Genomic DNA, 24,177 nt, shown 5'->3' with positions numbered 1-24,177 from the left:
TAAAAAAGGAAAAAAGGAAAAAAGGAAAAAAAGGAAAAAAGGAAAAAAAGGAAAAAAGGAAAAAAGGAAAAAAGGAAAAAAGGAAAAAAGGAAAAAAGGAAAAAGCTGGAGAGCTGAACAATCTGTGCCATGGCCTGGGGAGCAGAGCAGGGACGTGGCTCCAGTAGCAATGGAAGGGCTGAGCTGAGATGGAACTGAGACATGAAGAATTCCTGGAGTTATGGAATGTGAACATCATTGCAGGGACTTGGATACCAATCCTGCTCTGCTGAAGCAGCTCTGGGCCTGTGTGGTGAGCACTCTACGTGCAGCCATTATATTTAGCACTAAATGTTTAAAAAAAACTGGATAAAAGTCCAATAGTACATCACAAACCAGAAAGAAACCCATGAACTTTGCCAGATAAATCTACAGCAGGACATGGGGAAACCAGGAAATGTCCACCATAGGATTTGAACTAGGAAATAAGTTGAAATATGGGAGAAAAAAGGGCTGTAAAGCAGCAGTTTATGCCAACTTTAACCACTTTGAATTTGCTCCTGCTGTCCTTGAGTCACTGATTTCACTTCAGGGACATGAATAAATTAACTGGGAAGTCACCAAAAGCCCTTCTGTGTTCCCTTAAAATCCAGGAAGGTATTTTGAGGATGATGTTGGAAAAAACAGCTGCCACCCCTGTCTCACTGATACAAAAATTCCTTCTCTTTGGCCCCGTGGGACACAGAAATAAAAGCAAAGCTCACCCCTTAAAAGGAGGGGAAAAGAGGGAATTATTTAATCCTTCTCAGCCTGTGATCATTCAGGGCTGAGTTTAAATTCTCACAGATTTAGGAATTTATTTTCCCTATGACAGTAAACAAGCACCATCATAGCACAAACCCACTCACAGCAGTCCCTACTCTGTCATCCTTTTAAAGATGTCCACAGGGGTGTTTTTCCTCCCCAAAATTCAGTAATTTTCCTCTTTTTGCTCATCCTGATGCTTCATGTCCCAATATTTGCTGTCTCAGAATTTTTCTCTGCTGGTATATTTACCACTAAAAGGTGAAAGTTGGATAAACCCGAGCAGCTGACACAGGTGTGACCCAGAGCTCACCCACAGATCCTACAACACTTCTCAGCAGTGGGAATAAAGGGAATTCCTCAGAATAAACCAAAGTGTGCTTTGGTCAGGATAATTTTGATGCAATGACTTTTTTTTTTTTTTTTGCTGTAGCTCCAGCAGCTCCCACAAGTGGGACATCCTAGAGAGAGGAGATGCACTCAGAACACACTGAAAACTGCAGAACCAACACGAGGAGCTGCAAGGGATGAAGGCCTGAGCTGCCCCAGAGTGGCAGCAGAGGAAGAGGATGGCTGGAATTCGGTGGGGAAGGATGGACTCACTTCCTGTTCCTTTTCCTGGCACGGCTGAACGCCTCCAGCCCCTCCGTTAGTGTCTTCAGCTTCTCTGGCTCCACCTGGGGAAGGGATGGACACCAAACCTCGTTACCCACAGCACCAAATCCCCCCCTTTCCCTGCAGGGCCGGCCCTGCAATCCCCTCCAGCAGGGCAGGAACAACCCCCCAGCCCTGCCCCGTCCAGCCCTTAGGGGGCTTTGTCACCAGAAACCACAGAAAGGCAAATCCGGGACCCTGATGGCAGCAAAAGTGAGGAAAAGAATCTTTGAATTCTCCCTTGGTGGTGCCGGTGGAGTCTCCCACTCTGCACTCACGTGGATTTAACACCTGGAATGCACATCTGGAATCCCGAGTGCCTAGCACTGATGATCCCATTTTGACACCAAAGTTCCTGGGTGAGGAATTCCAGGTCTCTGTTTCAACTCCTGGCACGGCCAAATTCATTCCCATTCCAGAAGGAAAATCTTATTTGCCTTCTGAATCCAGGAATCTTCACCAGAGCTTCTTTATTTGTCTGAAAATCAGTTATTTTCATTATTTTTTATTTTTCTTCAGCGATCAGAGATGAATTTGGGCACGTGCTCAAGAGAACTGGGAATTGAAATCTCGAATATTTTAAATTTAAGCAATTTCAACCACTGTGTGGGCAACAGTAAGTCCCAGTGTAAACAATAAAAGCAGAAAATTAATGATAACATTTCTATAATTTCATCATTTGCATCTCAAAACATGAAGCCACTTCAGTCTACTATTTTGATCTGGCTCAGTCATTCCTGCAGGTAAAAACAACAAAATCACATCTTTAGAACACATCTACCTAAAGAAAATAAATGGTTCACTTCCCATTTTCTCTGCTACATCTTATTTGACATTTTACATAAATACAAATCAATTGAGTGTGTGCCTATACACAACCTGGAAATGAAGTGGGAATGCAAATTCCCTCCAAATTCAGCATTCCTATTCCTAAATAATTTATATTCACCACAGACCTGACATGTGGACACGACAAGGTGGAGATAATGAGTGAGCAGTTGCCAAAATCTCTCAAAATAAGGCCCAAAATTGCACAAAATTTAGATCCAATTTCAATACCTTGAAGTGCTAAAGAAATTGGGAATGTGCTGATCCAGGCACTTCAGGAGTCATTAATGGAGAAATCTGCATTTGGGGAGCTGAGATTTCAATTTTCATGAAATAAATTCAATTATGCCACAAATTATAGCATTTTCCTCTTAAAACCTGCTCACTTTTGATGCAAATACTTCCAATAACCCTTCCCCTCACTGGATTTTGGAAGAATACAAATTCGGAAGAAATTGAGAACCTGGGCAGCTTTTCTAAGGACAAACATGAGAAAAAAAGGAATTCTCTCCATCCATGACAGAAATTTATATCTAAGGAACAAACTGCCAAGGGCTGCCAGGAGAGAAATTGCAAAGTTCAATGTAAATAATGTAATCAAGAATTAATATCATGTTTGGGATACAAAGGATCTCTTAAAGTAACAAAAAAAATAAAAAATCTTCATTATTGGCATTTTGTGATGGTAATACATAAAAAACCACTTGGGGTTTTTTTGGGAAGAAGTATCAAATTGCTACAAAACAGAAATAACAATTAATAATCATCAATATCAACACCAAATCACACAGAGATGAGAGAAATCCTCCCTGTTTTACCTGCAGAATCAGAGAAGTTCAGTTTAACCAGCACATTTTAACCAGCCCAGTTTAACCAGCTCAGTTTAACCAGCTCAGTTTAACCAGCCCAGGATTTTCCAAGTTAAAATTCACCATGAAAAGCTCCCACAAAACCTGTGGGTGATGAATAATAATCAAGGTGGATAATTATCAAATTAATTGCTTAATGAGATACAACTCCTCTGATTTGGGATTAGACTCAGGCTTGCTCCTTTTCTTCCCAGAAATTTCTGCTGCTCTTCCTTGGGCTCCTCTGATTTCCAGTAGCCAAAAACCAAGGAAAGGAAATGCAATATTCCTCCTCCTCCTGCCTGGATCCTCCAAACAGACCCAGAATTCCATTAAATACCTGAATGCCCAAAGTTTTTTAAATGGAAACAAAAATCAAATAATAATCAAATAATCAAAAGACCAGAGAATGTACAAATCCCAACAGCAAATTCATGTAACACAGGAGGGTCACATTTGGTTACACACAAAGATTTTACAAGATGTTTTCAGGAAGCTCCAGAAAAAAAAGGAATTTTCCCAAGTGCTGCAGGTCACTCCCACCACGGACTGGTGCAGAATTCCTGAAGAACATTTGGTTTTCCAGGTGATTTCTTTGTGGTTTTCCAGGTGATTTCTTCTGGTTTGGTGGGGATTTTTCCCTGTTTATCCCACCTTCCACCCTCAACTCCTGCTCTTTGGGATGGCTGTTTACTCTGCACTTCTTGATGAAGGAATTAAACACATTTCTTTCATTTTTAAATTTAAAATGATTAATTAAAGGTGATCTGATGCCCGAGGTGATCCATGATGTGGGAATTCCTCCTGGAGAGCTTGGGCTGGTCTCCACCTTGCTGTGATCATTCCAAGGATCTGCTTCCCTGGATTTTGTGCCTCAGTATCCAATGAAATGGGTGCCACTGGATTTAACACCCCACAATTCCCATACAATGCACAGAAACCCCAGCACAGTAAAGGAGGTTTGCACAGAACCAACAGCACATTCTGGTACCAAAGCTTAGGGAGGAAACATGGAATTGCTCAGGGTAAGAAAATTCCCCTCTTTACAGAAGTTCTAAAAAATAAACCCTTCAATTCTACTAAACATTCACAGAGATTTGGACACACAGATTCTGAAGTTAATCCATAAAAGCACACTGGGAATGGGAATGTTGTTCCTGTGTTCCTGACTCACACAGACAGGGATATTGAACACGGAATTCTTCCAGATTTGTCTCATCCCAGAAGTTTGTGATCTTCTCCTGTGCCTCCACTTCCTGACTTGTAACTCAGGGACCTGAGCTTCCTAAGGGATGAGCTCTGAAACATTCTCCTGCTTTGGGCTGGGGTTAAACCATGGAAAGCTCTGGAATATTCAGCACTCTCACCTGCCAAGGGAGACCCGAAATTCTGCTCTGGGGGGTGAAAGCACCGTGGCTCAACAGCATCCAGGGTTTACAGCTCCAGTGGGGAGGGACTGGCAGATTCCCAGAGCAGCTGTGGCTGCCCCTGGATCCCTGGAAGTGTCCAAGGCCAGGCTGGAGCACCCTGGGAGACAGTGGGAGGTGTCCCTGCCCATGGCAGGGGTGGGATGGGATCAGCTTCTTGTCCCTTCTCTCCTCTGGGCATCTGCTCTTGGCTGAATTTTGGGGAAAGGAACACTTTGGTCCAACCCACTCTGCTCAGTTTTTAAGTGATTTCATTTCTTTGTGTCACTGATGAACACCTATTTCCTCAAATCTCCCCTTTATGCTCATGTATTTTTAAAATTTTTAATATTTATAGGTGGAAGACATGCAGCATTTTATAAGAACTACAAAGAGAAAATGTTACACAAGCAGTGGAGACTAGATTTGGGAATATTTTCCATAATAAATTAGCCAATAACTCCTTGATAACTGCATTTCCTGTATATTCCCCAACAGGCACGTGATTTGTTGACACAAAAAAGAATTTTAGTATGAAAGAGCAAACTGGAACATTTTCCTTATTACTGAATGATTATCAAAACCTCCTTTAGAGCTGGAAATGTGTGTGCATTTCCTGTCAGAAGCGTGTGTCAATCAGCAAGATTTCACTCATTAAAGATTCCTCAATCTGATTAGGCCACTTCTCCTTTTTTGCAGTTTCAACACTTTCAGGTATTTCCGTTTCAGATGCTTTGGACACAGCCAGGAATTTGAACACACCACATAAGAGAGAACCACTTTTTGTTAACACCAAAAAAACCACTCAGCAAAGCCCAAATCTAACCCGCCTCATGGCCCTGGCAGGAAATTAAGGGGAAATTCAACTCTACAAGCTACAAAAAAAAAAAAAAAAAAAAAAAGCCGTAAGAGAAGAGACAAAATAAAGCAGACAAAATTTTGACTCGTGTGCCGGTGGGGGGTGGAGAGAGAGAGAGAGAGATGTGCATAGAGATATAAATATACCTTCCCCTCCTCAGCGTTCTGTTGGCATGAATTGTGAACCTCTTCTTCTCTGCCAAGTTTGCCAGGCCAGGAAGTGAGTCCTTTGATCTGGCCCCACACCAGGTCGCCCACGTTAAACGTCCTGGGCCTGTAGTGGATGAGCTCGTGGGACGAGGGCGACTCGGGGTTCCGCAGATCCTCCTCGCTGCTGATGCTCTTAGCATCCGAGGGGCTGGGCACGCAGCCGTTAATGCTTTTGGCATTAAAATCTCCATTGTAATGGATGTAGTCTTTCACTAAGGAACTCTCCAAGCTATTGGAGGAACTGGGAGATTGCTCTTCCAGGATCAGGTCTTGTTTGGAAGTGTTGAGCAACTCCCCGAAGGCCCTGTTGGGCTGCGGGCGGTTCCCGTTGATGTGTGCACATCGTTCCACAGTGTTCTCCAGTCTTTCCTTGAAACTCATCATAGTTCTTTTGTAATTGTTATACCTGAAATTCTCCTCCAGCGTTTTCTCGCTCTGACAGTTCCTCTGTGCCAGCAGGGCCTGGTGCTGCTCCCCCTGCAGCAGCGGCAGCGCGGAGATGTTGTTGGGCCTCTCGTGGCACGGGCTGCCGTGGAGGTGGGCGGAGTGCTCCAGGAACTCCTCGCATTTCCACCTGTTGACGTCCCCCACGGGGCTCTGCTCCCCTTCCCACTGCTTTTTGGGCGTGTTACAAGCGGCTGCTTTGTAATACACGTAGCCGTCCCCGTCGCCGGGAGCCTTGCCGTGCTCCGAGCCCTTGGGGCCCCGCGCCGCGCGGGCGCCGCGGCCGCGCCCCTCGTGGGCCCCGCCGTGGATGACGGCGCTGACGGCGCTCGACAGGTTCAGGGGGTCCCCGATGGAGGCTGTGAAGGCACTCATGGCACTCAGGGCGGGGATGGGGCTCGGCTGCGTGGAGCTGGAGCCGGCCGTGGTGATCACCACCGGCACGCCCTTGCTGGCGGCGTCCACCACCGCCTTGTAGATGGCGTCCACCGAGGCGTCACCCGCGGCGTTGGGGGTGTCCTTGGGCTGCTGGCCCAGGGATGGGTCAGCTCTCTGCTGCAGGTCACAGGGGGGCTCCTGGAAGGGAGGAAGGAGAGTGTTGGAGCTCTCGGGAACCGGCGCCATTCCCATCTGGGTGATCATTCTTTTGTTGAGGACGGCGGCGTCTTCCTGCATCCTCACCTGGGGAAAAGGAAGGGAGAAGATGGGAAGTGCTGTTCTAACTCGGGTTGCATTTCAGCAGATTAACTCTGTGCTCGTTCATCACAGCACATTTCTTTCTACAAATTTTCACGCTGAACAAAGCAGAGAGAGAATGAAAAGCCTGATTTAAAGGAAAACGAAACAACTGTCTCAGACTTTGTGTCAGCGGGCTCCTGTTTTCTCTCACGTCCTAAACAACTTCACCAAGGTCAATATTTCTGATACAGAGACACGGGATGGTTTGGGTGGGAAGGGACCTCAAAGCCCACCCAGTGCCACCCCCTGCCATGGCAGGGACACCTCTCACCATCCCAGGCTGCTCCAAGCCCTGTCCAGCCTGGCCTTGGACACTTCCAGGGATCCAGGGGCAGCCACAGCTGCTCTGGGCACCCTGTGCCAGGGCCTCACCTCCCTCACAGGGAACAATTCCTTCCCAATATCCCACCTAAATTTCCCCTCTGGCAGTTTGAACCCATCCCTCACCCATCCCTCCCTGTCCTGTCTCCCCAGTCCCTCTCCAGCCTCCTGTAGTCCCTCCAGACACTGGAAGTCGCCACAAGGAGCCTCCTCTTTTCCAGCTGAGACCTAACCCAGCCTCCTGCTGGAGCACAGGATCACACCCAGCTGGGGTCTGTGCATCTCCAGAGGAGGAGAGACCTCAGCTCCACAACCTCTGAGTTCTGCTCTCAACTATTCCCTTTCTTCCCTTCCCAGACCCCAACACTGCTCCTGTCCTTGTGAGCTCCTCAGTGATTCCTGAATGCCATCACCGTGCTTTTGGGATTGGTCCACGTTCCCATTCTCCCCTTTGCTGTGTGCCTTTCCCATGGGATCTCATGGACTCCAATATCCCACATCCCTGTGCTCTAAGCCAGGCCCTGCCACGGCAAACTGGCACCTCCAGATTCCACCACCTGAGCTTTTCCCATTCCTTGGCACATCCACAGGCAGGGAACACGATATCAACAGGAGCACTCCAACAAAAACTGTCAAAACCACAGGGAAAATATTCCAAAAAGCCCTTCAACTACTTACTGTGACTATTTATATAACTGGAAATGTGACACAAAAAAACCACTGGGCTAAAGCCACCACAATTCCTACAAGAGAGGGAACAGGCAGAGAACTGAGATTTTTCCAGGGAAACTTTTCTACAGCTCCTTTTTCCTCCAGGAGGGGTGAAAGCTCTGCCTGCCCCCTGTGCATTCCCCTCCTCACACCTGCACTTCTGCAGCAAGACTGAGGAACAACAAATCCCCACCTGCACCCTGGCTATGTCACCTGTTTTTGCTCTGTTGATAACCAACCTGCATTAGGAATATTTGTGCTATGTGGAGAGCAGGGAAATCCCATTTTTGCCCAGTTTGTCATTGTTTATTTGCTCCAATCCCTGTTTTTCCAGGCTGCACAATCCCCATCACAGCTCTTCCATCCCATTTCAGTGGCAATAAGAGAGGACTGGTGCACACAGTCACTTATAATAGCTTATTAAATTTCTAATTACTGCAAAGTGCTATCAGTATTTATTTCTCACTGCTGAATTATCAGAATGGGCTAAACAGGAATTTAAGATAATTTCTCTGCAATGGAAGAGAGTTTTGTTAAAATTCTATAGTGATTGTGAGCATATAGAGGAAATTTTTTCAATACATGCAGCAAAACTCTTTCCAGAGCAACTAAACCCAGTTCCTAAGGAGAAAAGGATAAAATTCCAATACCAAATGTCCCTGATTTGCAAAATCCATCAGCTACTGAAAGAATACATTGTCTACAGCATACATATAATTATATAAATGATATTGTCTTAATCAGCAAAGAAACCCAAACTCTGGAGGACGGAATTTCACCTCCTGAGAGCTGCACACTTGCTCGAATACTGATTTAATTTTGTTTTCTACCTGGAAATTCTGGAACAGACACGCCATGGGGTTTGGGTTGTTGGCTGGGCCAGGAATTTGGGGCTGGCCTTGAAAGCCCTGCACGTTCTGGTAGCCCTGGAGAAGGTGCTGCTGCTGCTGCTGCTGCTGCTGCTGCTGCTGCTGCTGCTGCTGCTGCTGATTTGAAGGAAACATCTGATTGTTGTTGAGGAGTGACTGGAGATGGCTGAGCTGATGGTTGTTCAGAGTAGTGTTCAGAGATGACATTTCCCCTGCAAGGCAAGCACAGGCAAACACCACTCAGCAATTCCCTGCACTCCAACTCCACTGACTGCCAGGAAAACCTCGGGAAAACAACCCTGCTCCCCTCCATCCTCTGGGAATGGGGCTCTCCTGCTCTTTATTTCTCCACTCCTGGGACTTTTGTGTCACCTCTCCTGACAGGACTCCTGGAACAGCCAGGGATGGCAGGAAGAGCTTCTGTGGAATTCCAGGCCTTGGAATCTCACTTAAACAGTGCTGGGGTGGTGAGGGGGATGAGGAGGAGAGGGAGAGAGAGAGACAATCATTTAAACCCCAAACAAAATGAGTCCTTCACCAACTGTGAAGGAGAAAAGGCTTTTTGGCTCAGCCATGTCACACAACACTCTAAACAACTCTTCTTTTACCTTCTAGAGCAAAAGATGAATTATGTTTTCTATTAAATGAAAATTTCACTTTACTTGAACGTTTTAGCTCTAAAAAAATTAAACACACTGTCAAACCTGACTTTATTAAATAATAAAGCTTAAAATACATCCATTTTCTAGTTTGTTTCTCTTTTAAAATCAAAATCTTATGTTTTACTTAAAATTTCCATTTGAGAAGTCACTGTGAGATGTATTTTGTACAGAAAATGCCAAGTGGGTTGAGTTCACTATAGCCATTTAGGTTGGGGTGAGGTATGATTTAATCTTTATTTAATTCCCACCAGGGAGAGATCACAAACAGAGGAATACCTACTGTATTAAATTTTTTTGGTTAAAAAAACTGAAAAACCATCACCCAGGAAGGAAAAACTTTGTATTTAAGGGGTTTTTCACCACTTGTTTTGGGATGTTGGTCGTTTGTCATCTCCAGCACAGCTACTCCCACTGACCCCGTGCAGCCACAGGCACGCACAGCTGACCCAGGGGTGCTACTCTTTGAACAATGAAATAAACCCAATTGCTCACACAATTTTCAGGTGGATTCAGCAGGTCTAGGTGGCAGAATTAACGATTCCCAAGATCAATATTAAACATTGAGGAATGAAAGCAGAACAGTGATTCAAACTTCTTACACGAGCAACGGCGTTTTCTCAATGAGCAAAAGCAAAGAAGATAAAACCAGAAGGTGAAATTCCCCCTCCCTGACCGTGCTCAGGTTGAATTTCCCCCAAGAAGCTGCACTCACCAAGCAGTCCAGTGCCCAGGAGAGGGTTCAGGAGCTGTGGCACCACGGAGTTGTTGCTGATCTTGGGCGGCCCCGGCGCGCTGGCGGCAGCGCTGGAGATGTTCAGGAGCGTTTCTGCCATGGACACCGACACCGAGAGCGCGGCCACCGCCGCCGACGTGGTGGTGGTGGTGGTGGTGGCTTGTGAGGAGGTGGCAATGGCCACCTCGGGGTGGCTGCCCGAGCTCAGGACACCCCCCACCAGCTGCGGGTTCAGGGCCATGAGCGCCGAGGCGCCGGAGGCGGCGGGCAGGAGCAGGGGGTTGGAAGAGGGGTCGGCGCCCGCAAAGCCGGGCATGGGGTTGGGCAGGAGGTTCTCCACCCTGCTGCTGTCAGGCAGGGGCTCGGGGGGTGCTGGGGTGCTCTGCTGCTGCAGCAGGTCGGAGATGGTGACGTTGAAGGATGGCACGGGGAGCATGGCAGCTGCCTGGGCCTGGTTCTGGAGCAGGGCTGCCAGCAGCTGGAAGTGCACGGGCTGCAGAACCTGCCCGTCCACGTCGCCGGAGAGGAACGCGAGAGCAGCGTTGACATTCGGGTTCAGAAAACCTAAAGGGTTGAGGTTGACCTCAGACTTGCCTTCTCCTGCTGAAGGCTGGAGGATGTTTAAGAGATTCTGGTTGAGGAGATGTTGCTGATTCACCGGCAGAGAGAGGGGCAGGGAGTTGAGGAGGTTCTGATTCAGAGCGTGCGGCAGGTTGTTGTTTGAAGAGCTGTTCTGCGGGAAGTGGAGCGAGTGCTCGTGGCCAGCAAAGGGGAACTCGCCCCCCATGGGCAGCTGGCCCTGCTGCAGAGGGGTCCCAGCTGCAGTGGTGACAATGACACCATCCTGGAGCACAGATGTGGTCTTGGTGATGGCGGCTTGGCTGGTGCCAGCGATGGCTATCGATGACGACGGGCCCAAACCCCCTGGAATGGGAAAAGCAGGAATATGAACAGCGCTGCCTGCTGGGAGACACCTCCAGGACACACAGCACCAGGCTCAGCCCACCCAGCACCGGGAACAAGGGGCTGGGGAATCCACTCTGGACTGCTTGAAAAGCACGAATGGATCTGCCATGAGATGCTCCAGACACTCTGTGCCACACCCCACTGGAGATCACGATAATTGTGCACTTGTACTTCCCTTAAAGTTCTTGGAGAGGGGTTATAGGAGCATTTAATTCACATATAATCACAGATTTTCAACAGCATAAACCCAAAACCAGCCATGACTTAACAGACTTAGTCATGGACCAGGCTGGAATTAAAGAAGGAAGAAGGATCACAGGAATGATACTGGGTGAAAGACTGAGTCCATGATCCACTTCCAGTTTGAATTCATTCACTGGTGGGGTTTTGGATTTTAGATTATTATTTAAGGCATTGTTTTGGAGTAATGGATTTAAAAAATTCATGGTATGATGAGACTGTTCCAGCTCAGCAGGAATTCACGATTTGTAAAGGAAAAGTAAACTGGGGTGGTCTAAAATCCATCACTTGGGATGAAAAGAAAGGGCAGCTGGAAAAATTTACCATAAGAAGGCTACAAAGAAAGAGTAAAAATGTTTATTTGGGTATCTTTATACCCCTTTAGCAAAGCTGAAATAGAAATCGTTATTATTTTTTTACTGAAGGCAGTTTTGAATTGACAGTGGTCACTCATACAGCTCTTAGGATGAGACACTGAAAAGCATCCACAATCACAAAATATCAATTCCATTTTTCTGAACAAATACTCCTTAAAAAGGGATTTGCCAGCACACTCAACTGATAGGAACTGAGCCAAACCTTTACATTGTTTTTAATGAAAATTACCATTTTTAAAGTGCTGTAATGTTGTGACAGCTCCAAAAGGTACAAAATGAACACAGAACACTTTGCACTGCCCTGAACTCAAGAGAACAAATCTCACTCCTCTCTCCCAGTGCCATTGCCACGTTTCAGAGCAGAAATTAAATAATAAAGTAACAAAAGGTGAGGTGAGAGCAAAGTGCAATGGTAGAGCAGAGGAAATCCTGCTCTGGGTGAGTGGGTCAAAAACCTTCTTGTTCATAAGAAGTAAATTTTATTTATTGATTTTTAAAACTAAAATCACTATTTAGAACTAAAGCCCCAAGGATTTAGAAATTATGGAAAGTCCCAAAGACCAACCTACAGATTAAAGAAATTCCCAATGGAAGAATCAGCTGTTCCACTCCCCCTTGGATGTGTCAAGGAGCACAAGGAGATTTTTAATTCAGCCATGAGAAAATTATTCTGGAGAGCTCTCCTGAATATCAAATCTAATTTGGGTATTTTCCAGTGGACCTCATCTCTGTTTGTAATTTATTCCTGCTCCTGTTTTCCATTCTGCTCAGGTAAATGATCCCATGGAAGAGGATTTGCTCTGCAGCAAATCCCAAAGTTGGAAAATTGTGGCCAGGTTTTGGGGAGAAATGGCTCTGTTTTCTCACCCCTGTCATCCCCAGCTTCTGAGAGGTCCAAAGTGTATTCAACACCTTTCTCCAGATTAATTAAGTCATTAATTAATTTCTCCTGAGGAAAAAAAGAAAAGTTTTGATGGATACTGAGTAGGAGACAGAAAATGTGTTCTTATTTCAATCCAGACTGGAGAAGCTGGGGGTCAGAGAGGGGATGAGCAGCCAGGCTTCAGCAGGAAAATAAAACACAAATAAATATTCCCCCCCTGCTTCTGTCCAACCTGGCACAGCAGGAACTGGGCTGGAGAAGTCTGCACTGGGTGGATTTACAGAATTTACAGCTGCAGTCAGGGACTAATTCCTCTGTGGCACCAGAGATCAAAACACCATCCCAAGAAATCAATATTCCAGGTGAGGAATCCATGCAAAGTAACTTTCACTGGAATATGAAGCTGTGAGAGCTCCCCCATGGCTGGCCCCAGACCAAAGGACAGAACAATGACAACACCCCCAAAACTCCAAAACCCCAAAGCTCCAAAATCCCCAAAACCCTCAAACTCCAAAACCCCCAAACTCCAAAATTCCAAAACCCCCAAAACTTCAAAATCCCAAAGCTCCAAAATCCCCAAAACCCCCAAACTCCAAAATTCCAAAACCCCAAAATCCCCAAACTCCAAAATCCCAGCTCCCCCACCCAAGGGTTTTCTGTGACCACTGCCAGGCTCCACGATGACACTTGGGAGGTTTTGGATGAGAAATACAAGCAGGAATTGAACACCAAAAGGAAATCCCAACTTTTATTCCCACTTCCACAAAAATGTGGTATTTTGGATCCAGGGAACCCAAGCATGTGTGAGCTCAGTAATGAACAGCCCTAAATAACCAGAATGAAAAAAGATGAAGAGTCAGACTAAAAGCCATAAAATCCCAGGCCAACCCCAATCCTGCCAAAGATTCTTCTGCCACTTGTTGAGAAAAATGAACTCTCTGCAATGCAGTGAAAAGAAGAAATATCCAGAATGCAGAAAAAGCAGAGCTGTTGTTCTCTTACAGGGTCAAAGAAATATTTTGGGAGCAAATAAATAGTATATAGACTTTTAAAATGATTACTGGTTTTATTTATGAGTATGTTTAATTCTACTTTCTTTTCAGAGCAGGTTCAGTTTGCTGTGTGGATTTTTGCTGTGTTCCTTTTTTTAAAGCATTGCTTGACAGGTGTTCTTAAGCAGAGACAATAAAATAAATGGGTATTATGGAATCAGTTTGTGTTTGAAAAGATCCACTAAAAATAAAGAATCAGAGTGGAAGATACTCATTATTAATATCTCACAACTGTTCTTCCTAACCATAGATGTATTTTCCAAAAGGACTGAACTTAAGAGTGTGTTAATTAGAAAAGAGTATTTCAAGTGTTATTTTACAACTCTTTTCCCTGTGAGAAACTCTCCATTACACATCCCAGTATTTAAATAAGTCTAAAAACACAGTGCTGGAATTTGTGGGGAAAAAAAAAAAGAATCACTAAAACAGGTGTATGAAGCACTGAGAAAAGTGAAAGTGCAGAACTTGCTCATTAGCCATTAACACCCGAAACATTTTTAGAACTGAGCAGAAATAAATGGTATAAATTCCACTTCCTCAGTTCTTGCTTTTCAGAGATTCCCAGAATGGATTGGGAAATTAAATCCCATCCAGTCCCACCCCCTGCCATGGCAGGGACACCTCCCACTGTCCCAGGCTGCTCCAAGCTGGCCTGGGACACTGCCAGGGATGCAGGGACAGCCATGGAGTGCCCTGTCCCCACCCTCCCAGCCAGGAATCCCTTCCCAAAATCCCACCTATGCCTGCCCTGGCAGGCTGAAGCTGTTCCCTGTGTCCTGTGTCTCCAGCCCCATGTAAATAATCTCTGTATATCCATTAAAACCGCAGCTTTGCTTAGATTGGATGTTTTCTTGGCCGCTTTTCTAATTTTGAACCTTTCAAGTCCAAAAGTGAAATCTCCCATTTTCTCTCCTTGGCTGTTCAAGGAGCTCCTCACTCAGCTCCCACCGTTCCATCCTGCAGCTCAGGCAGAAGGAATCTCACAATCCCCAGTGGGAGTGGGGAGAGCTGACCCCGGCACCAGGAGATCACTCAGATATTTTAATTATTGTCACAGCTCACAGGGGCTGTGACACCTCAGCCACCACAGGCTCACCCGGCCACGCCCGAGCTCTCCCGGAGCTGCTGCCACACCGGGGTGAAACTGGAATTCATCACAAATTTAGAGATAAAACCTCTGAGTTTGCATTAGTGGGGGAGATTGTTCGATTAGTGATTTCCAGAGCCTTCACTCGCCATGAAATTGCTGATGGAAAACAAAACCTCAGAGTCCCTAAATGCCCAGCCAATGAGTTCTGGCTGTTCTCCCTATTCCATCCCTTACCTGCACACTTGGAACCAGGAGTTACACATTTTGACAATTATATTCCCCCTTCTCTTCCTGGAATGGAAAACATTTAAGATCTTTATCTGATATCTCCTTTATTCCACTGCTTCCAATTCCAAAGAAACCATAATTCAGCAGTAAAGCACAAACTTCTGTCACTGGTTCTCCTTATCGAGATCCTGCAGTGCCCTGAGACAGCACAGGAATCACCAAAAATGAGCCAAGAAATAAAATATCCCTGTCAGAAGCAGCCACGATCCTGAACTGCCCTTGCAGGCAGCACTCCAAACCCCTGGAATGGGATCTGCTGGGAAATATTCCCCTGCCTGCCCACAGCTCCTGTGCACCAGCATCACAGGGGGTTTTCCATTTCCAACAAAGCTCAAATCTTGGCCCCCTAAAATTTCAGGGGAAGGGCAAAAACCCAGAACTATTTATACAGAAGTCCATAAAATTAGGCTTTTAAAATTTTCATAAAATTAGTGTTTTTAAAATTTAATAAAATGAGGCGCTTTTTTTTTTTAATTTAATTTTTTTAGAATTTAATACCTGTCTGAATTTCAGTCTTGGCTCTTCTCCCTGCCCATCTCGTGTGATTTCTGCATTTTCCCAGCACTGCTGGGTTGAAAATGACTTGGAGGAATGTGTTGTGATGTGCTCAGCTGTCAGCACAAAGCAGAGCAGGGCTTGAGTAGAAAACTGTCAAGACAACAGCACCCAAGTGCAGAGCAGGAATTCAGCATTTTCTCACTTGCTCTCGTCTCTCCCCACTCACAGCTGTGGCAGATGCATTGCAAATGAAGGAAAACACTCAAATGTGCATTTGGGAAGCTAAAAATTCAATAAAGAACATTATTTCCTCCAATAATCCTCCCTCTAAGCAAAGGCTGGAGCTGCCCACTGGTTCCACTTTCAGAGCTAAATATGTGTGGGAAATCCCACGGAATTAATTCAGTTTTTCTCCATAATTATACCTTTAATAAGACTCATCTTTATTCATTTATTTGTTATTATTTTTTTGCAAGCTCCCTGACTTTTATCAATATCAAATCCTAGAAAATTGCATGGCAGTTAAAAAACCAACCAGGTAAGGGCCTGGTTAACTGAAAGACTCTCAATTGTTGGCAAATTCAAATTTTAAGAGGTAAAACAACACCAAAAAATCCCAAACTCTGTCCAAGCAAGCACTGAATATTTCCTTTATTCTTCACAGTTTTTACCTGAATAGAAAAGAAAATCACTTTCTTCTCTCCAAAATAGGGAAGGGAAACAAGGGAAACAATTATTCTAAATAATAACTTGTTAAATAAGTTATTATTTAGAAATAAGAATGGGAAAAAAATTCCCTGGAAATTAAAGTAACAGTGATTCCTTATAATCTCTCCCAGGCAGGGAAAAATCCCTCTGGATGTTTCTATGAACCCCAAATCAATGGGATATTTAAATTTGCTTTATAATTAGAAGAGAAGGTTCTTGCCATCCTGTCTAGGAGTGATTCCAGTTTAATAAGAATTATTTTAAAAGTCCCAAAAAGTTGTCAGATACTCTTCTGACCCTGCAGTCCAAAAATTTCTTCTGATTTTTTTTAATTCTAGGATACATAAAGTCATTTTGGGAAGCAAATCCAGACTTGTCTGGTTTAATTTGTTTAATTTTGTTACTTTTAATTTGTTTAATTTGTTCAATTTTTAAACTGTTTTCAACAGTTTGTACTGAGGTTAAATCAAAACCTCCTAAACCTCTTCTTTTGGGGGTTTTGTTTTCCAATGTCATGCTCCATTCCCAATTTTCTTGGCTGTATTAAAACAAATTCCTCTCCTCACCCTCACTGATTGGTGTTGTGCTCCTCCCTGTTTAATTATATTTTATTATTTCTATTCTGTGCATTTCACCAGGAAAAATTCCCATTGCAGGGAAGGAATTACAGCCTTTTTTTTTTTTTTTTTTTGCCAAATCTGCCATTTTTTTTGTCACTTTTTAACTTCTAGCCCCCGAGTTTCTCCTATAATATAGTTAATATTTGACATCACTGATCCTCTTTAATTGCTGTGGTTATTGAGGTTCACTCAATTTCCCTTATCAGCAGTCCAGAGCTTTTATTCCCAAATATTTTCACTCACTTCCACCCATCCATGCCATTATTTATGAATGTTGCTTTCTTAGCAGGATTTGGATGTTGAATGTTCAACACTCAAACACAGATTTTCTACCCCTTGAACCAGATGTTAACAGCAAGAAAAAGGTAAATAAATAAAAAACCTACAATCAAATCCATCACCCAGTGATGCAGTTCCTCCATCCTACAAAAAGAAATTCCACCACACACACCCTGAAAATTACCTGGGAACTAAAGATATTATCTGTGGAAGAAGAAAACAAGAGCTGGAATAACAAAACTTGGTCCATGTGGTTAAAATATAATTAAAAGCTTAGGTAATAAGCAGCTAATTGTGGGGATTCACAGGATTTTTTCTCTCAGGAGCTATTTCTGAGGAGTAGCTGTTCTGAATCGCTGGCACAGACACAGAAAACTGATTTAGCAATTAAAATACTTCAAAACAAAGGGGAAAAAAAGAAGCCACAAACTTGAAATATGAACATGAGAGGTTCCTCAGCTGAACCACTCTTGAAAATTCAGTGTACAGGGGTTTTCACCAGCTCCATCCCCAACACTAAGAGAGGAGAAATCCCAATATTCTCCTTCCCAGTTTTGTTACAGAGCTGGCTGGCAACTCACTTTTATTTTAAAAAAATCATTATTAACACAAAACACTCAACATTTCACACGAGTTTCATGGAAAGAACGTTTCCATTCTGCTGGAAATGCAGAATTCTCCTCTCTGGATCTTCACAGCCTCTGGATTAAACCTCAGCCCTGAGCCCTGAGCTCAGGGAAGGTTTATGCAGAGTTTTAGGGAATAACACCAAGACAACACAAACCTGAGACTTCACCTTAGAGAAGAAAACATTCTCATAAAAATAAAACAGGCTTTTCCATGGATGTTCAATAAATAATTAATAATTAAATGGGCATTTTGCAAGCAAACTAAAGGAACAACTCCTTCAGCAGCAGAGAATGGAACATTTCTCAACTTTTCCAGCCTTTGCATACACAGAATTCCCTTTTCTCCTTGAGATAAGGAAAAAGGTGTCACTTGAGGCTTTGTAATTTGTAATTCTATGGCTCCAGCCATCCCCAGAGTGGGAATTCCAGGAGAAGAGTCCCCAGCTGGGGTTATCCCCTATTCCTGCTCCTACAGCCATGAGAACCAAGCTGGCTGTTGATGCTGGAACCTTTTTTCTTGTTCTGTTGCATTTGTATTTTTTGGGGAGGAAATTCAGCTTGGAGCTGAGTGGAGTTTACAAGCACAGGCTCTGATGAACACAGGAACCTTTGGGAGTGGTGGAAACCCCAGGCAAGGTGGGAACCGAGGGGTTCCTGCCCCAGGGGTTGTGTCCTGTGCTCTGTGGGACAGGGAAATGAATTCCCAAGGAAATCCCAGACCTTTGTTCTGTGCAAAGTCTCAGAAGCTGCATCAGGAAATGCCCCTGTGTCAGCATGACACGGCAAAAGAGCCCAGCAAGGACTGAGAGCTGCTTCTTGTGACCACTTCAGGCAAGAAAAAAAATTAAAGCTTTTTATCCCCAGGATGGGGAGAAACCCTTAAAAGTCATCAGGAAGTGACCAGAGTAATAGTAGAACAGTATTTGACTGTAATTCAGCTTTCCTGTCATTCCATTTCATTTTAAAGGAGGAAGCTGAGGAAGGCAGAGCAGGTTAAGGTGAGGCCACCTGAACACTTTGGTGAGACCTGGCTTTTCATCCCCCTTCAGAAATGTACACCACTACCATCTTCCAATACTTTGTTCAACCAGTAACAGTCAATACAATTCACATTTTTGAGCTGATTCCTTTGTCTCTTTAAACCCCCCAGAGCAGCAAAGCCATTTCCTCTCCAAATCATCCCTGATGAACAAACCAGAAAATCTCTCCCTACACTCCTCCAACTATTTATTCGACCATTTAATCACCACTTGAGTAAAATTACCCCAACAAAAGCAAACACAGCCTTGGCCCTGAAAAGGGTTATTTTGTACATTTTGGTACTCCCAGCCTCTGCTCCAATCTCTGACGCCACCTCTTCAACTCCAGCAGGAAAGAACTCGTGGATCACCTGGACCAGGTGAGCCACGACCTCCTGGGCTTGGAGCAGGGCAGGCTGCAAAAAAACCCCAATTTATTTGGAGAAGTGACAAAAGAAGTGTGGGAATGTTCAGAAGTGAATGGATTTTATTCATGGAGAGTGTGTGCAAGTTAGCAGAAGCAAGAGTTCTTACAGGAAGCGAGCCAGGATGGTTTTGTCCAGAAAAAGGGAGATATGTTTCAGTTTACCACTGATTTTTGTCTTTTTTCCCCCCTTTCTGTTTTATTTTTGAGCATGAGGCTTTCAGCACGAACCAGGTGCACTTTTCACCAAGATAACCCCAAGCTGAACGGGAAACATTTCAAACCATCCACCGCGGATTTCCAAGGATGGAGAATCCCCTCGGGAGGCCACGTACCTGCTTCAGGACTGCTCTGATTGCAGCTGCTCCCGATGCTGTTGGGGATCACTGGCGTGGAGGGTGCCTGGAGCCTGGCCTGAGCTGGGTTGGGATGTAAGGAGTTGCCTAAGGCCATTCCTGCCTGGGGGAGCATCCCACAGCTCCCACTGGCCTGCATCTGGTTCAGGAGCCCGGCCAGGTGGTTGGAAGGGGCCGGGCCGGCGCCGGGGCCGAAGTTGGGGTTGGGGTTGGGGCAGGGCAGCCCCTCCCCACGCAGGGGTAGCCCCGGGGCCAGCGGGGCCACCACGCTGGGCTCTGCCAGGTGCAGCTGGGTGGTGCCAGGGCAGGGCAGGGCGCTGCTGGAGCTCCCGCAGCCCGAGGAACTATTGCTGCTCCCGTGGGAGCTCTGACAACTCATGGACTGCAGGAGCTGCGACATGGAGCTGATGGGGAAGGAGCTTTGACTTGGCTTTCTTATCAAATCAGACGCAGCTTTGGGAACCCCAGAGCTGTCCAACTGAGACTGTCTCAGCAAGCTCAGCACCGTGGTGGGCGGCTGCTTCCTTTTCCTCAGAGGATCCTTTTGCTGAGACATCAGTTTATCTCTCAGTGCTGCCCGGCCGCTCTGCCCCTCCGTGGTGGGGAGGAGCACGTTGGCAGCAGGAGGGAACATGGGATTTAAAGTGCTGTGTCCTTCGGTGCTGCCGCCGCTGGCAACAGGTCCAGAATTGCTACTGCTGTTATTGTTGTTACCAGCAAGTTTATTTTGATTTGCTAGCTGTGCTTTGGCTGCTGCTGAGAGTAAACTGCTTGCTGGAAAAGAGGCAGCGTTGTGCTGGTTCAAGATCTGATTTAAAGGCATTCCCAGCAAACCAGGCTGACTCTTCAAGGAACCGCTTCCAGCCGATGCAGCGGGAAAAACTGCATTGTTTGGAGGATTTAATACATTACTCATTCCAGCAATTAATGGGTTAGGGATGTCCTTGTACTGATTAAGTCCATCGTGCTTGGTGGAAGGGCTGGATGGCATGGATGGCCTCGGCGACCCTATGGTCGACCTCGGGGACCTGGGAGGGACTTTGATGCCACTACAGGATGACTGTGGCCCTACTGGAGGCAGCAGGAAGTTCCCGTGATCGGACGAGGTGGAAGAAGAACGCGATCTTTGGGGAGAAGCCTCGATCCTTGCCATGCCTGACGCCATCATGTGAACGGGGGACGTCACCGGCGACGGGGACAGGGACGTGGAAGCCGAGTGCTGAACCCTTTGGACGTGAGTGCCATGGTTCATGTGGGCGGGTTTGACGGTGGGCAGGGGCAGGTTGCTGGGCAGGGGCACCACGGCGGGGGGCATGCTTACATTCATCACGGGTACCTGAGAGTGGACACTCGAGTGGAAGGTGGTGGGGTTCATGATCACGGGGTTCTGGTTCACCGGTTTGCTGGGAATGGGGTCCAGTATGCCAAGAGGATCCTTCTCGGATGGTAATGGCTTTTTCTGCAGAGCGCAAGAAGGAGGTGGAGGAGGTGGGGGTGGGCCTTGGGGGGGTTTATGGTGGAACATTGCTCGTGGTATTTCCATACCAGCTGAAAAGTTGCACAGGGGTTTTTTCATGACTGGGCTCTTGGTGGTCAGGGTGGGGGAGAGAGGTATATTAGTCCTTCCAGCCATTGCACAGGATGACTGTATGGGAGAGCCGTGGAGCATGACTGACGGCGGGGACAGAGGCGTCCTGGTCATGTGGATAGGACTGGAGTTGGGTGCTCCGTGAAAACCGGGATTGTTCCTCGTGAAGACGTCGGGGCTCCCCAGAGGGTCGGTCCTGGGGGAGATGGAGCCGTCCCCGTAGATCTGCGACCCCGAGGACGCCGGGCTGGGCATCCCCCCGTGGCTGCCGCGGTACGGAGACTTCTGCCCCAGTTCATTGCTCCCCAATCTCTGCCTGGGATAGGCAGGATGGAGCTCTGCTTGCTGGCTTCCAGCCATTTCTTGCACATAAAGCCTACCCATGGCATTAGATGCCCCCATCATCAACTTGAAAGGAGTCTTACATTCCGGCAGCACGGAATTTGTAATTCCTTCATGTGATTTATTCCTCATCGACCTTGGGGTTGCTGCTCGAGTGGGAACTACTGGTGTTGCACCTGGGATGGGAAACACACAACGGTTACTGGTTGGAAATCCAGCATCCCACCTTTCAGGGCAAAGCTACTCAGGCTGAAAATATCCCCAGAAGCTCAGGGAGCCTTTGGCTGAACTTTTGCTTCAGCAGAAAGAAACCCTCAATCACCAGGCAGCCGCTAAACGCTGCCTGTCCCCAGCTACACAGTTGTAATTCCATATCCCAGAGAAATATGGACCGTTTTAAACCTTTTTCCTTCCCTTTTGCCTTTTCCAACCACCCTCCTGCATCTCCAGCATCCCCCCTCTGGCAGGAGGAGCAGGATGGCTGTGGCAGGGAAAAGGAGCCTCTGGCACCATCTATTGAGGACAGGAGGAACAAAGCCTGGCCAGGATTGAGACTTTTCCCACAGGAAAGCTCCTGTCCCAAATGCTGTCCCTGATGAGGGATCCTGAATGCTTTCTGTTTGTCTGCAGGATAAAAGCCTTGGGGATATTTGCACACGATGGGAAAATTCCCTGTAAATCCCACTTTTGAGGCTACACCTTCCAACAAACACAAGGCCACTTTCCATCTTTTTCCATCATTTAAAAAGATTTTTTTCCAATGTTTTACTTCCAGGCTAGAAGCAAAAGCAGCTCCAAGTCTGGGGGACTTTCTGCCAGTTTAGCTGCTCTGGGAATTTGCAATTCAGCTCGGAGTGCTTGGCATGCAGCCCTTGGATGTGCAAAATCCAACTGGAATTGGGAGCTAAAAATTCTGTGTTCAACTGAACTCAGAGGTGCCTTGAAATTCCTCTACTCATCTTTCATTCAGCCTGGTGAGAAGGCACTGACGATCCTGCCTTCATCCTATTTGCTCCAACGTCAGAAAAACAAACATTTCCCTGTCCCAAAATACAACCAAAGTCTCATTCAGGGGATAAAACTAAAGGCTGAGCTGCAAACTAAAATTATTATGAGAGGCCTCACCTTGAGTGCTGGAAATAAGCAAATGGTCACAGATAAGTGTGCAAAAATTTTGCTTACAAGGGGATTTATTGGGGAATTTTCTTCTTTGCTTATGCACAAAATTCTGACTGACAGAGAATGTAAGAGCACATAAATATATAAATGATCTCCTTCATTTGGCTGATTTTTTGAAAACTGGAATGTAATTTAAGTACTACTCATTGAAAAAATTAAGCAGGGAAATGCACAGAAGCTAGGGAAATTTCACTGTTAGTTAAAAACAAAACTACCCTAAAAATTTTTTGAGAAAGGTTTTAAATCCTAAATTTCAATGTAAAAACACAGGGGCACATGAGTGCTATGAACAGCATGGTTATCTCAGCATTGACACTTATCTAAAATTTATTATTTCTCGGTTTTCTTATAATTTTTTCCACTTTGAAGTGGGAAGAGCAATGGGCCAGGTGTTGTGGCAGCAGTGAGGGGTGCAGAGAGCTCTCAGGCCTTTTCCAGAGTGCAGAAATATCAGCTCAGCCCCTTCCCACTGGGATTTGTGATTCTCTTCAGAACCCGTGCTCCTTACAAAGTGCCAAATTTTGGATGAATTTCTGGGTTTGGAGCTGTTTCAGTGCTAACTTTGCTTTCACTCCAGGTCTCAGGGAGCCCCTCTGGTTTTACAACGTTTTGATCTTTTTGTTTGGAGAATACCTGTCAGCTTCAGCCACCAACAAATTTCCTTCTTTTTTTTTTTTTTTATTTTTTTTTTTAATTGATGGGGATAATTAAAATGCTAATCCAGGTTAGTGGCCAAAAATAATCCTTGAGAAATGACAGTGGAGATCTCCTCTTGCTGTCTATTCTCTTTGACAATACAATTTCCCATTTAGCCAAGTCCTTAGCCACATCCTAATCCCTTCATAATCACTTTATTCTGCTCCTCTAATTTCCCATGTGACAGAATATCAGACATATTACTACAGTTCCAAAAGATGAGAGCTAATGTATTTTCTTTGTCTAGAACAATCTTTTCCAAGAAAATCATGCTCTTAGTCTGGGCTGACCTGCTTTTAGACACATTTTCTATCTACCTCCATCTCTGATTACTCCCTTTATTTATTCCTTCAATCTGCTTATTTTTTGCATTCCTAGTCAGACTTTCGGGGTGGTTTTGCACAGTAATTACGTGTAGAAAAATCAGATTATGACATGATTCTGCAATGATTTCATTTTACTCACTTGTTCCACCACCAGGACTAGTTAGAACCAGTGAAGGATGTGGTGCTTCCATGCTTTTATGAAGTGTAGCCACAGCAATAATTTTCCTTTTGTGAATGCATAGTTTGGTGACATCTTCATCTGCTTTAACATCTTCAGCAGTTCTCTGCTTCACAGCAGCTCCAGGATCAAAATTAAAGACCTGGCAGTGGAAATTGTTTAAAATGATGATTACAGGCAACAAAGTCACCAAATTCACATAAATTGGGAATTTTATATGGAGTTGAGAGGAATTTTCCTCTGTTCCTGACTGCTCCTATATTGCCCAAGAGATTCCTTGACAGGATGTTTGGGAACAACAAATAAAAAAAAAAAAAAAAAGAATGTATTTATAATAACTGAGTCAGATCCTCTCCAAGAGGGGCTAAGGCAGA

General features: G+C 45.4%; 1 protein-coding gene across 4 annotated transcripts in view; it reads right to left on the bottom strand.

The window, feature by feature from the left end:
- Positions 1–24,177, bottom strand: part of MBD5 (methyl-CpG binding domain protein 5) — a 108,654-nt gene that overhangs the window by 4,176 nt on the left and 80,301 nt on the right. For all 4 annotated transcript variants that reach the window (XM_088168398.1, XM_088168400.1, XM_088168401.1 and 1 more), the window contains 6 exons: positions 23,765–23,945; positions 19,474–21,600; positions 10,045–10,989; positions 8,632–8,882; positions 5,525–6,712; positions 1,387–1,460 (listed from right to left, as the gene is read on the bottom strand). In XM_088168398.1, coding sequence (XP_088024524.1) covers positions 1,387–1,460; positions 5,525–6,712; positions 8,632–8,882; positions 10,045–10,989; positions 19,474–21,600; positions 23,765–23,945 — 4,766 coding nt within the window. The remainder of the gene's footprint in view (positions 1–1,386; positions 1,461–5,524; positions 6,713–8,631; positions 8,883–10,044; positions 10,990–19,473; positions 21,601–23,764; positions 23,946–24,177) is intronic.

Source organism: Sturnus vulgaris, chromosome 7 (genome assembly GCF_052056855.1).
Source record: "Sturnus vulgaris isolate bStuVul1 chromosome 7, bStuVul1.hap1, whole genome shotgun sequence".
Taxonomy (NCBI): domain Eukaryota; kingdom Metazoa; phylum Chordata; class Aves; order Passeriformes; family Sturnidae; genus Sturnus; species Sturnus vulgaris.
The sequence above is the reverse complement of the archived record's forward strand: the minus strand, read 5'-3'. Positions and strand labels throughout refer to the sequence as shown.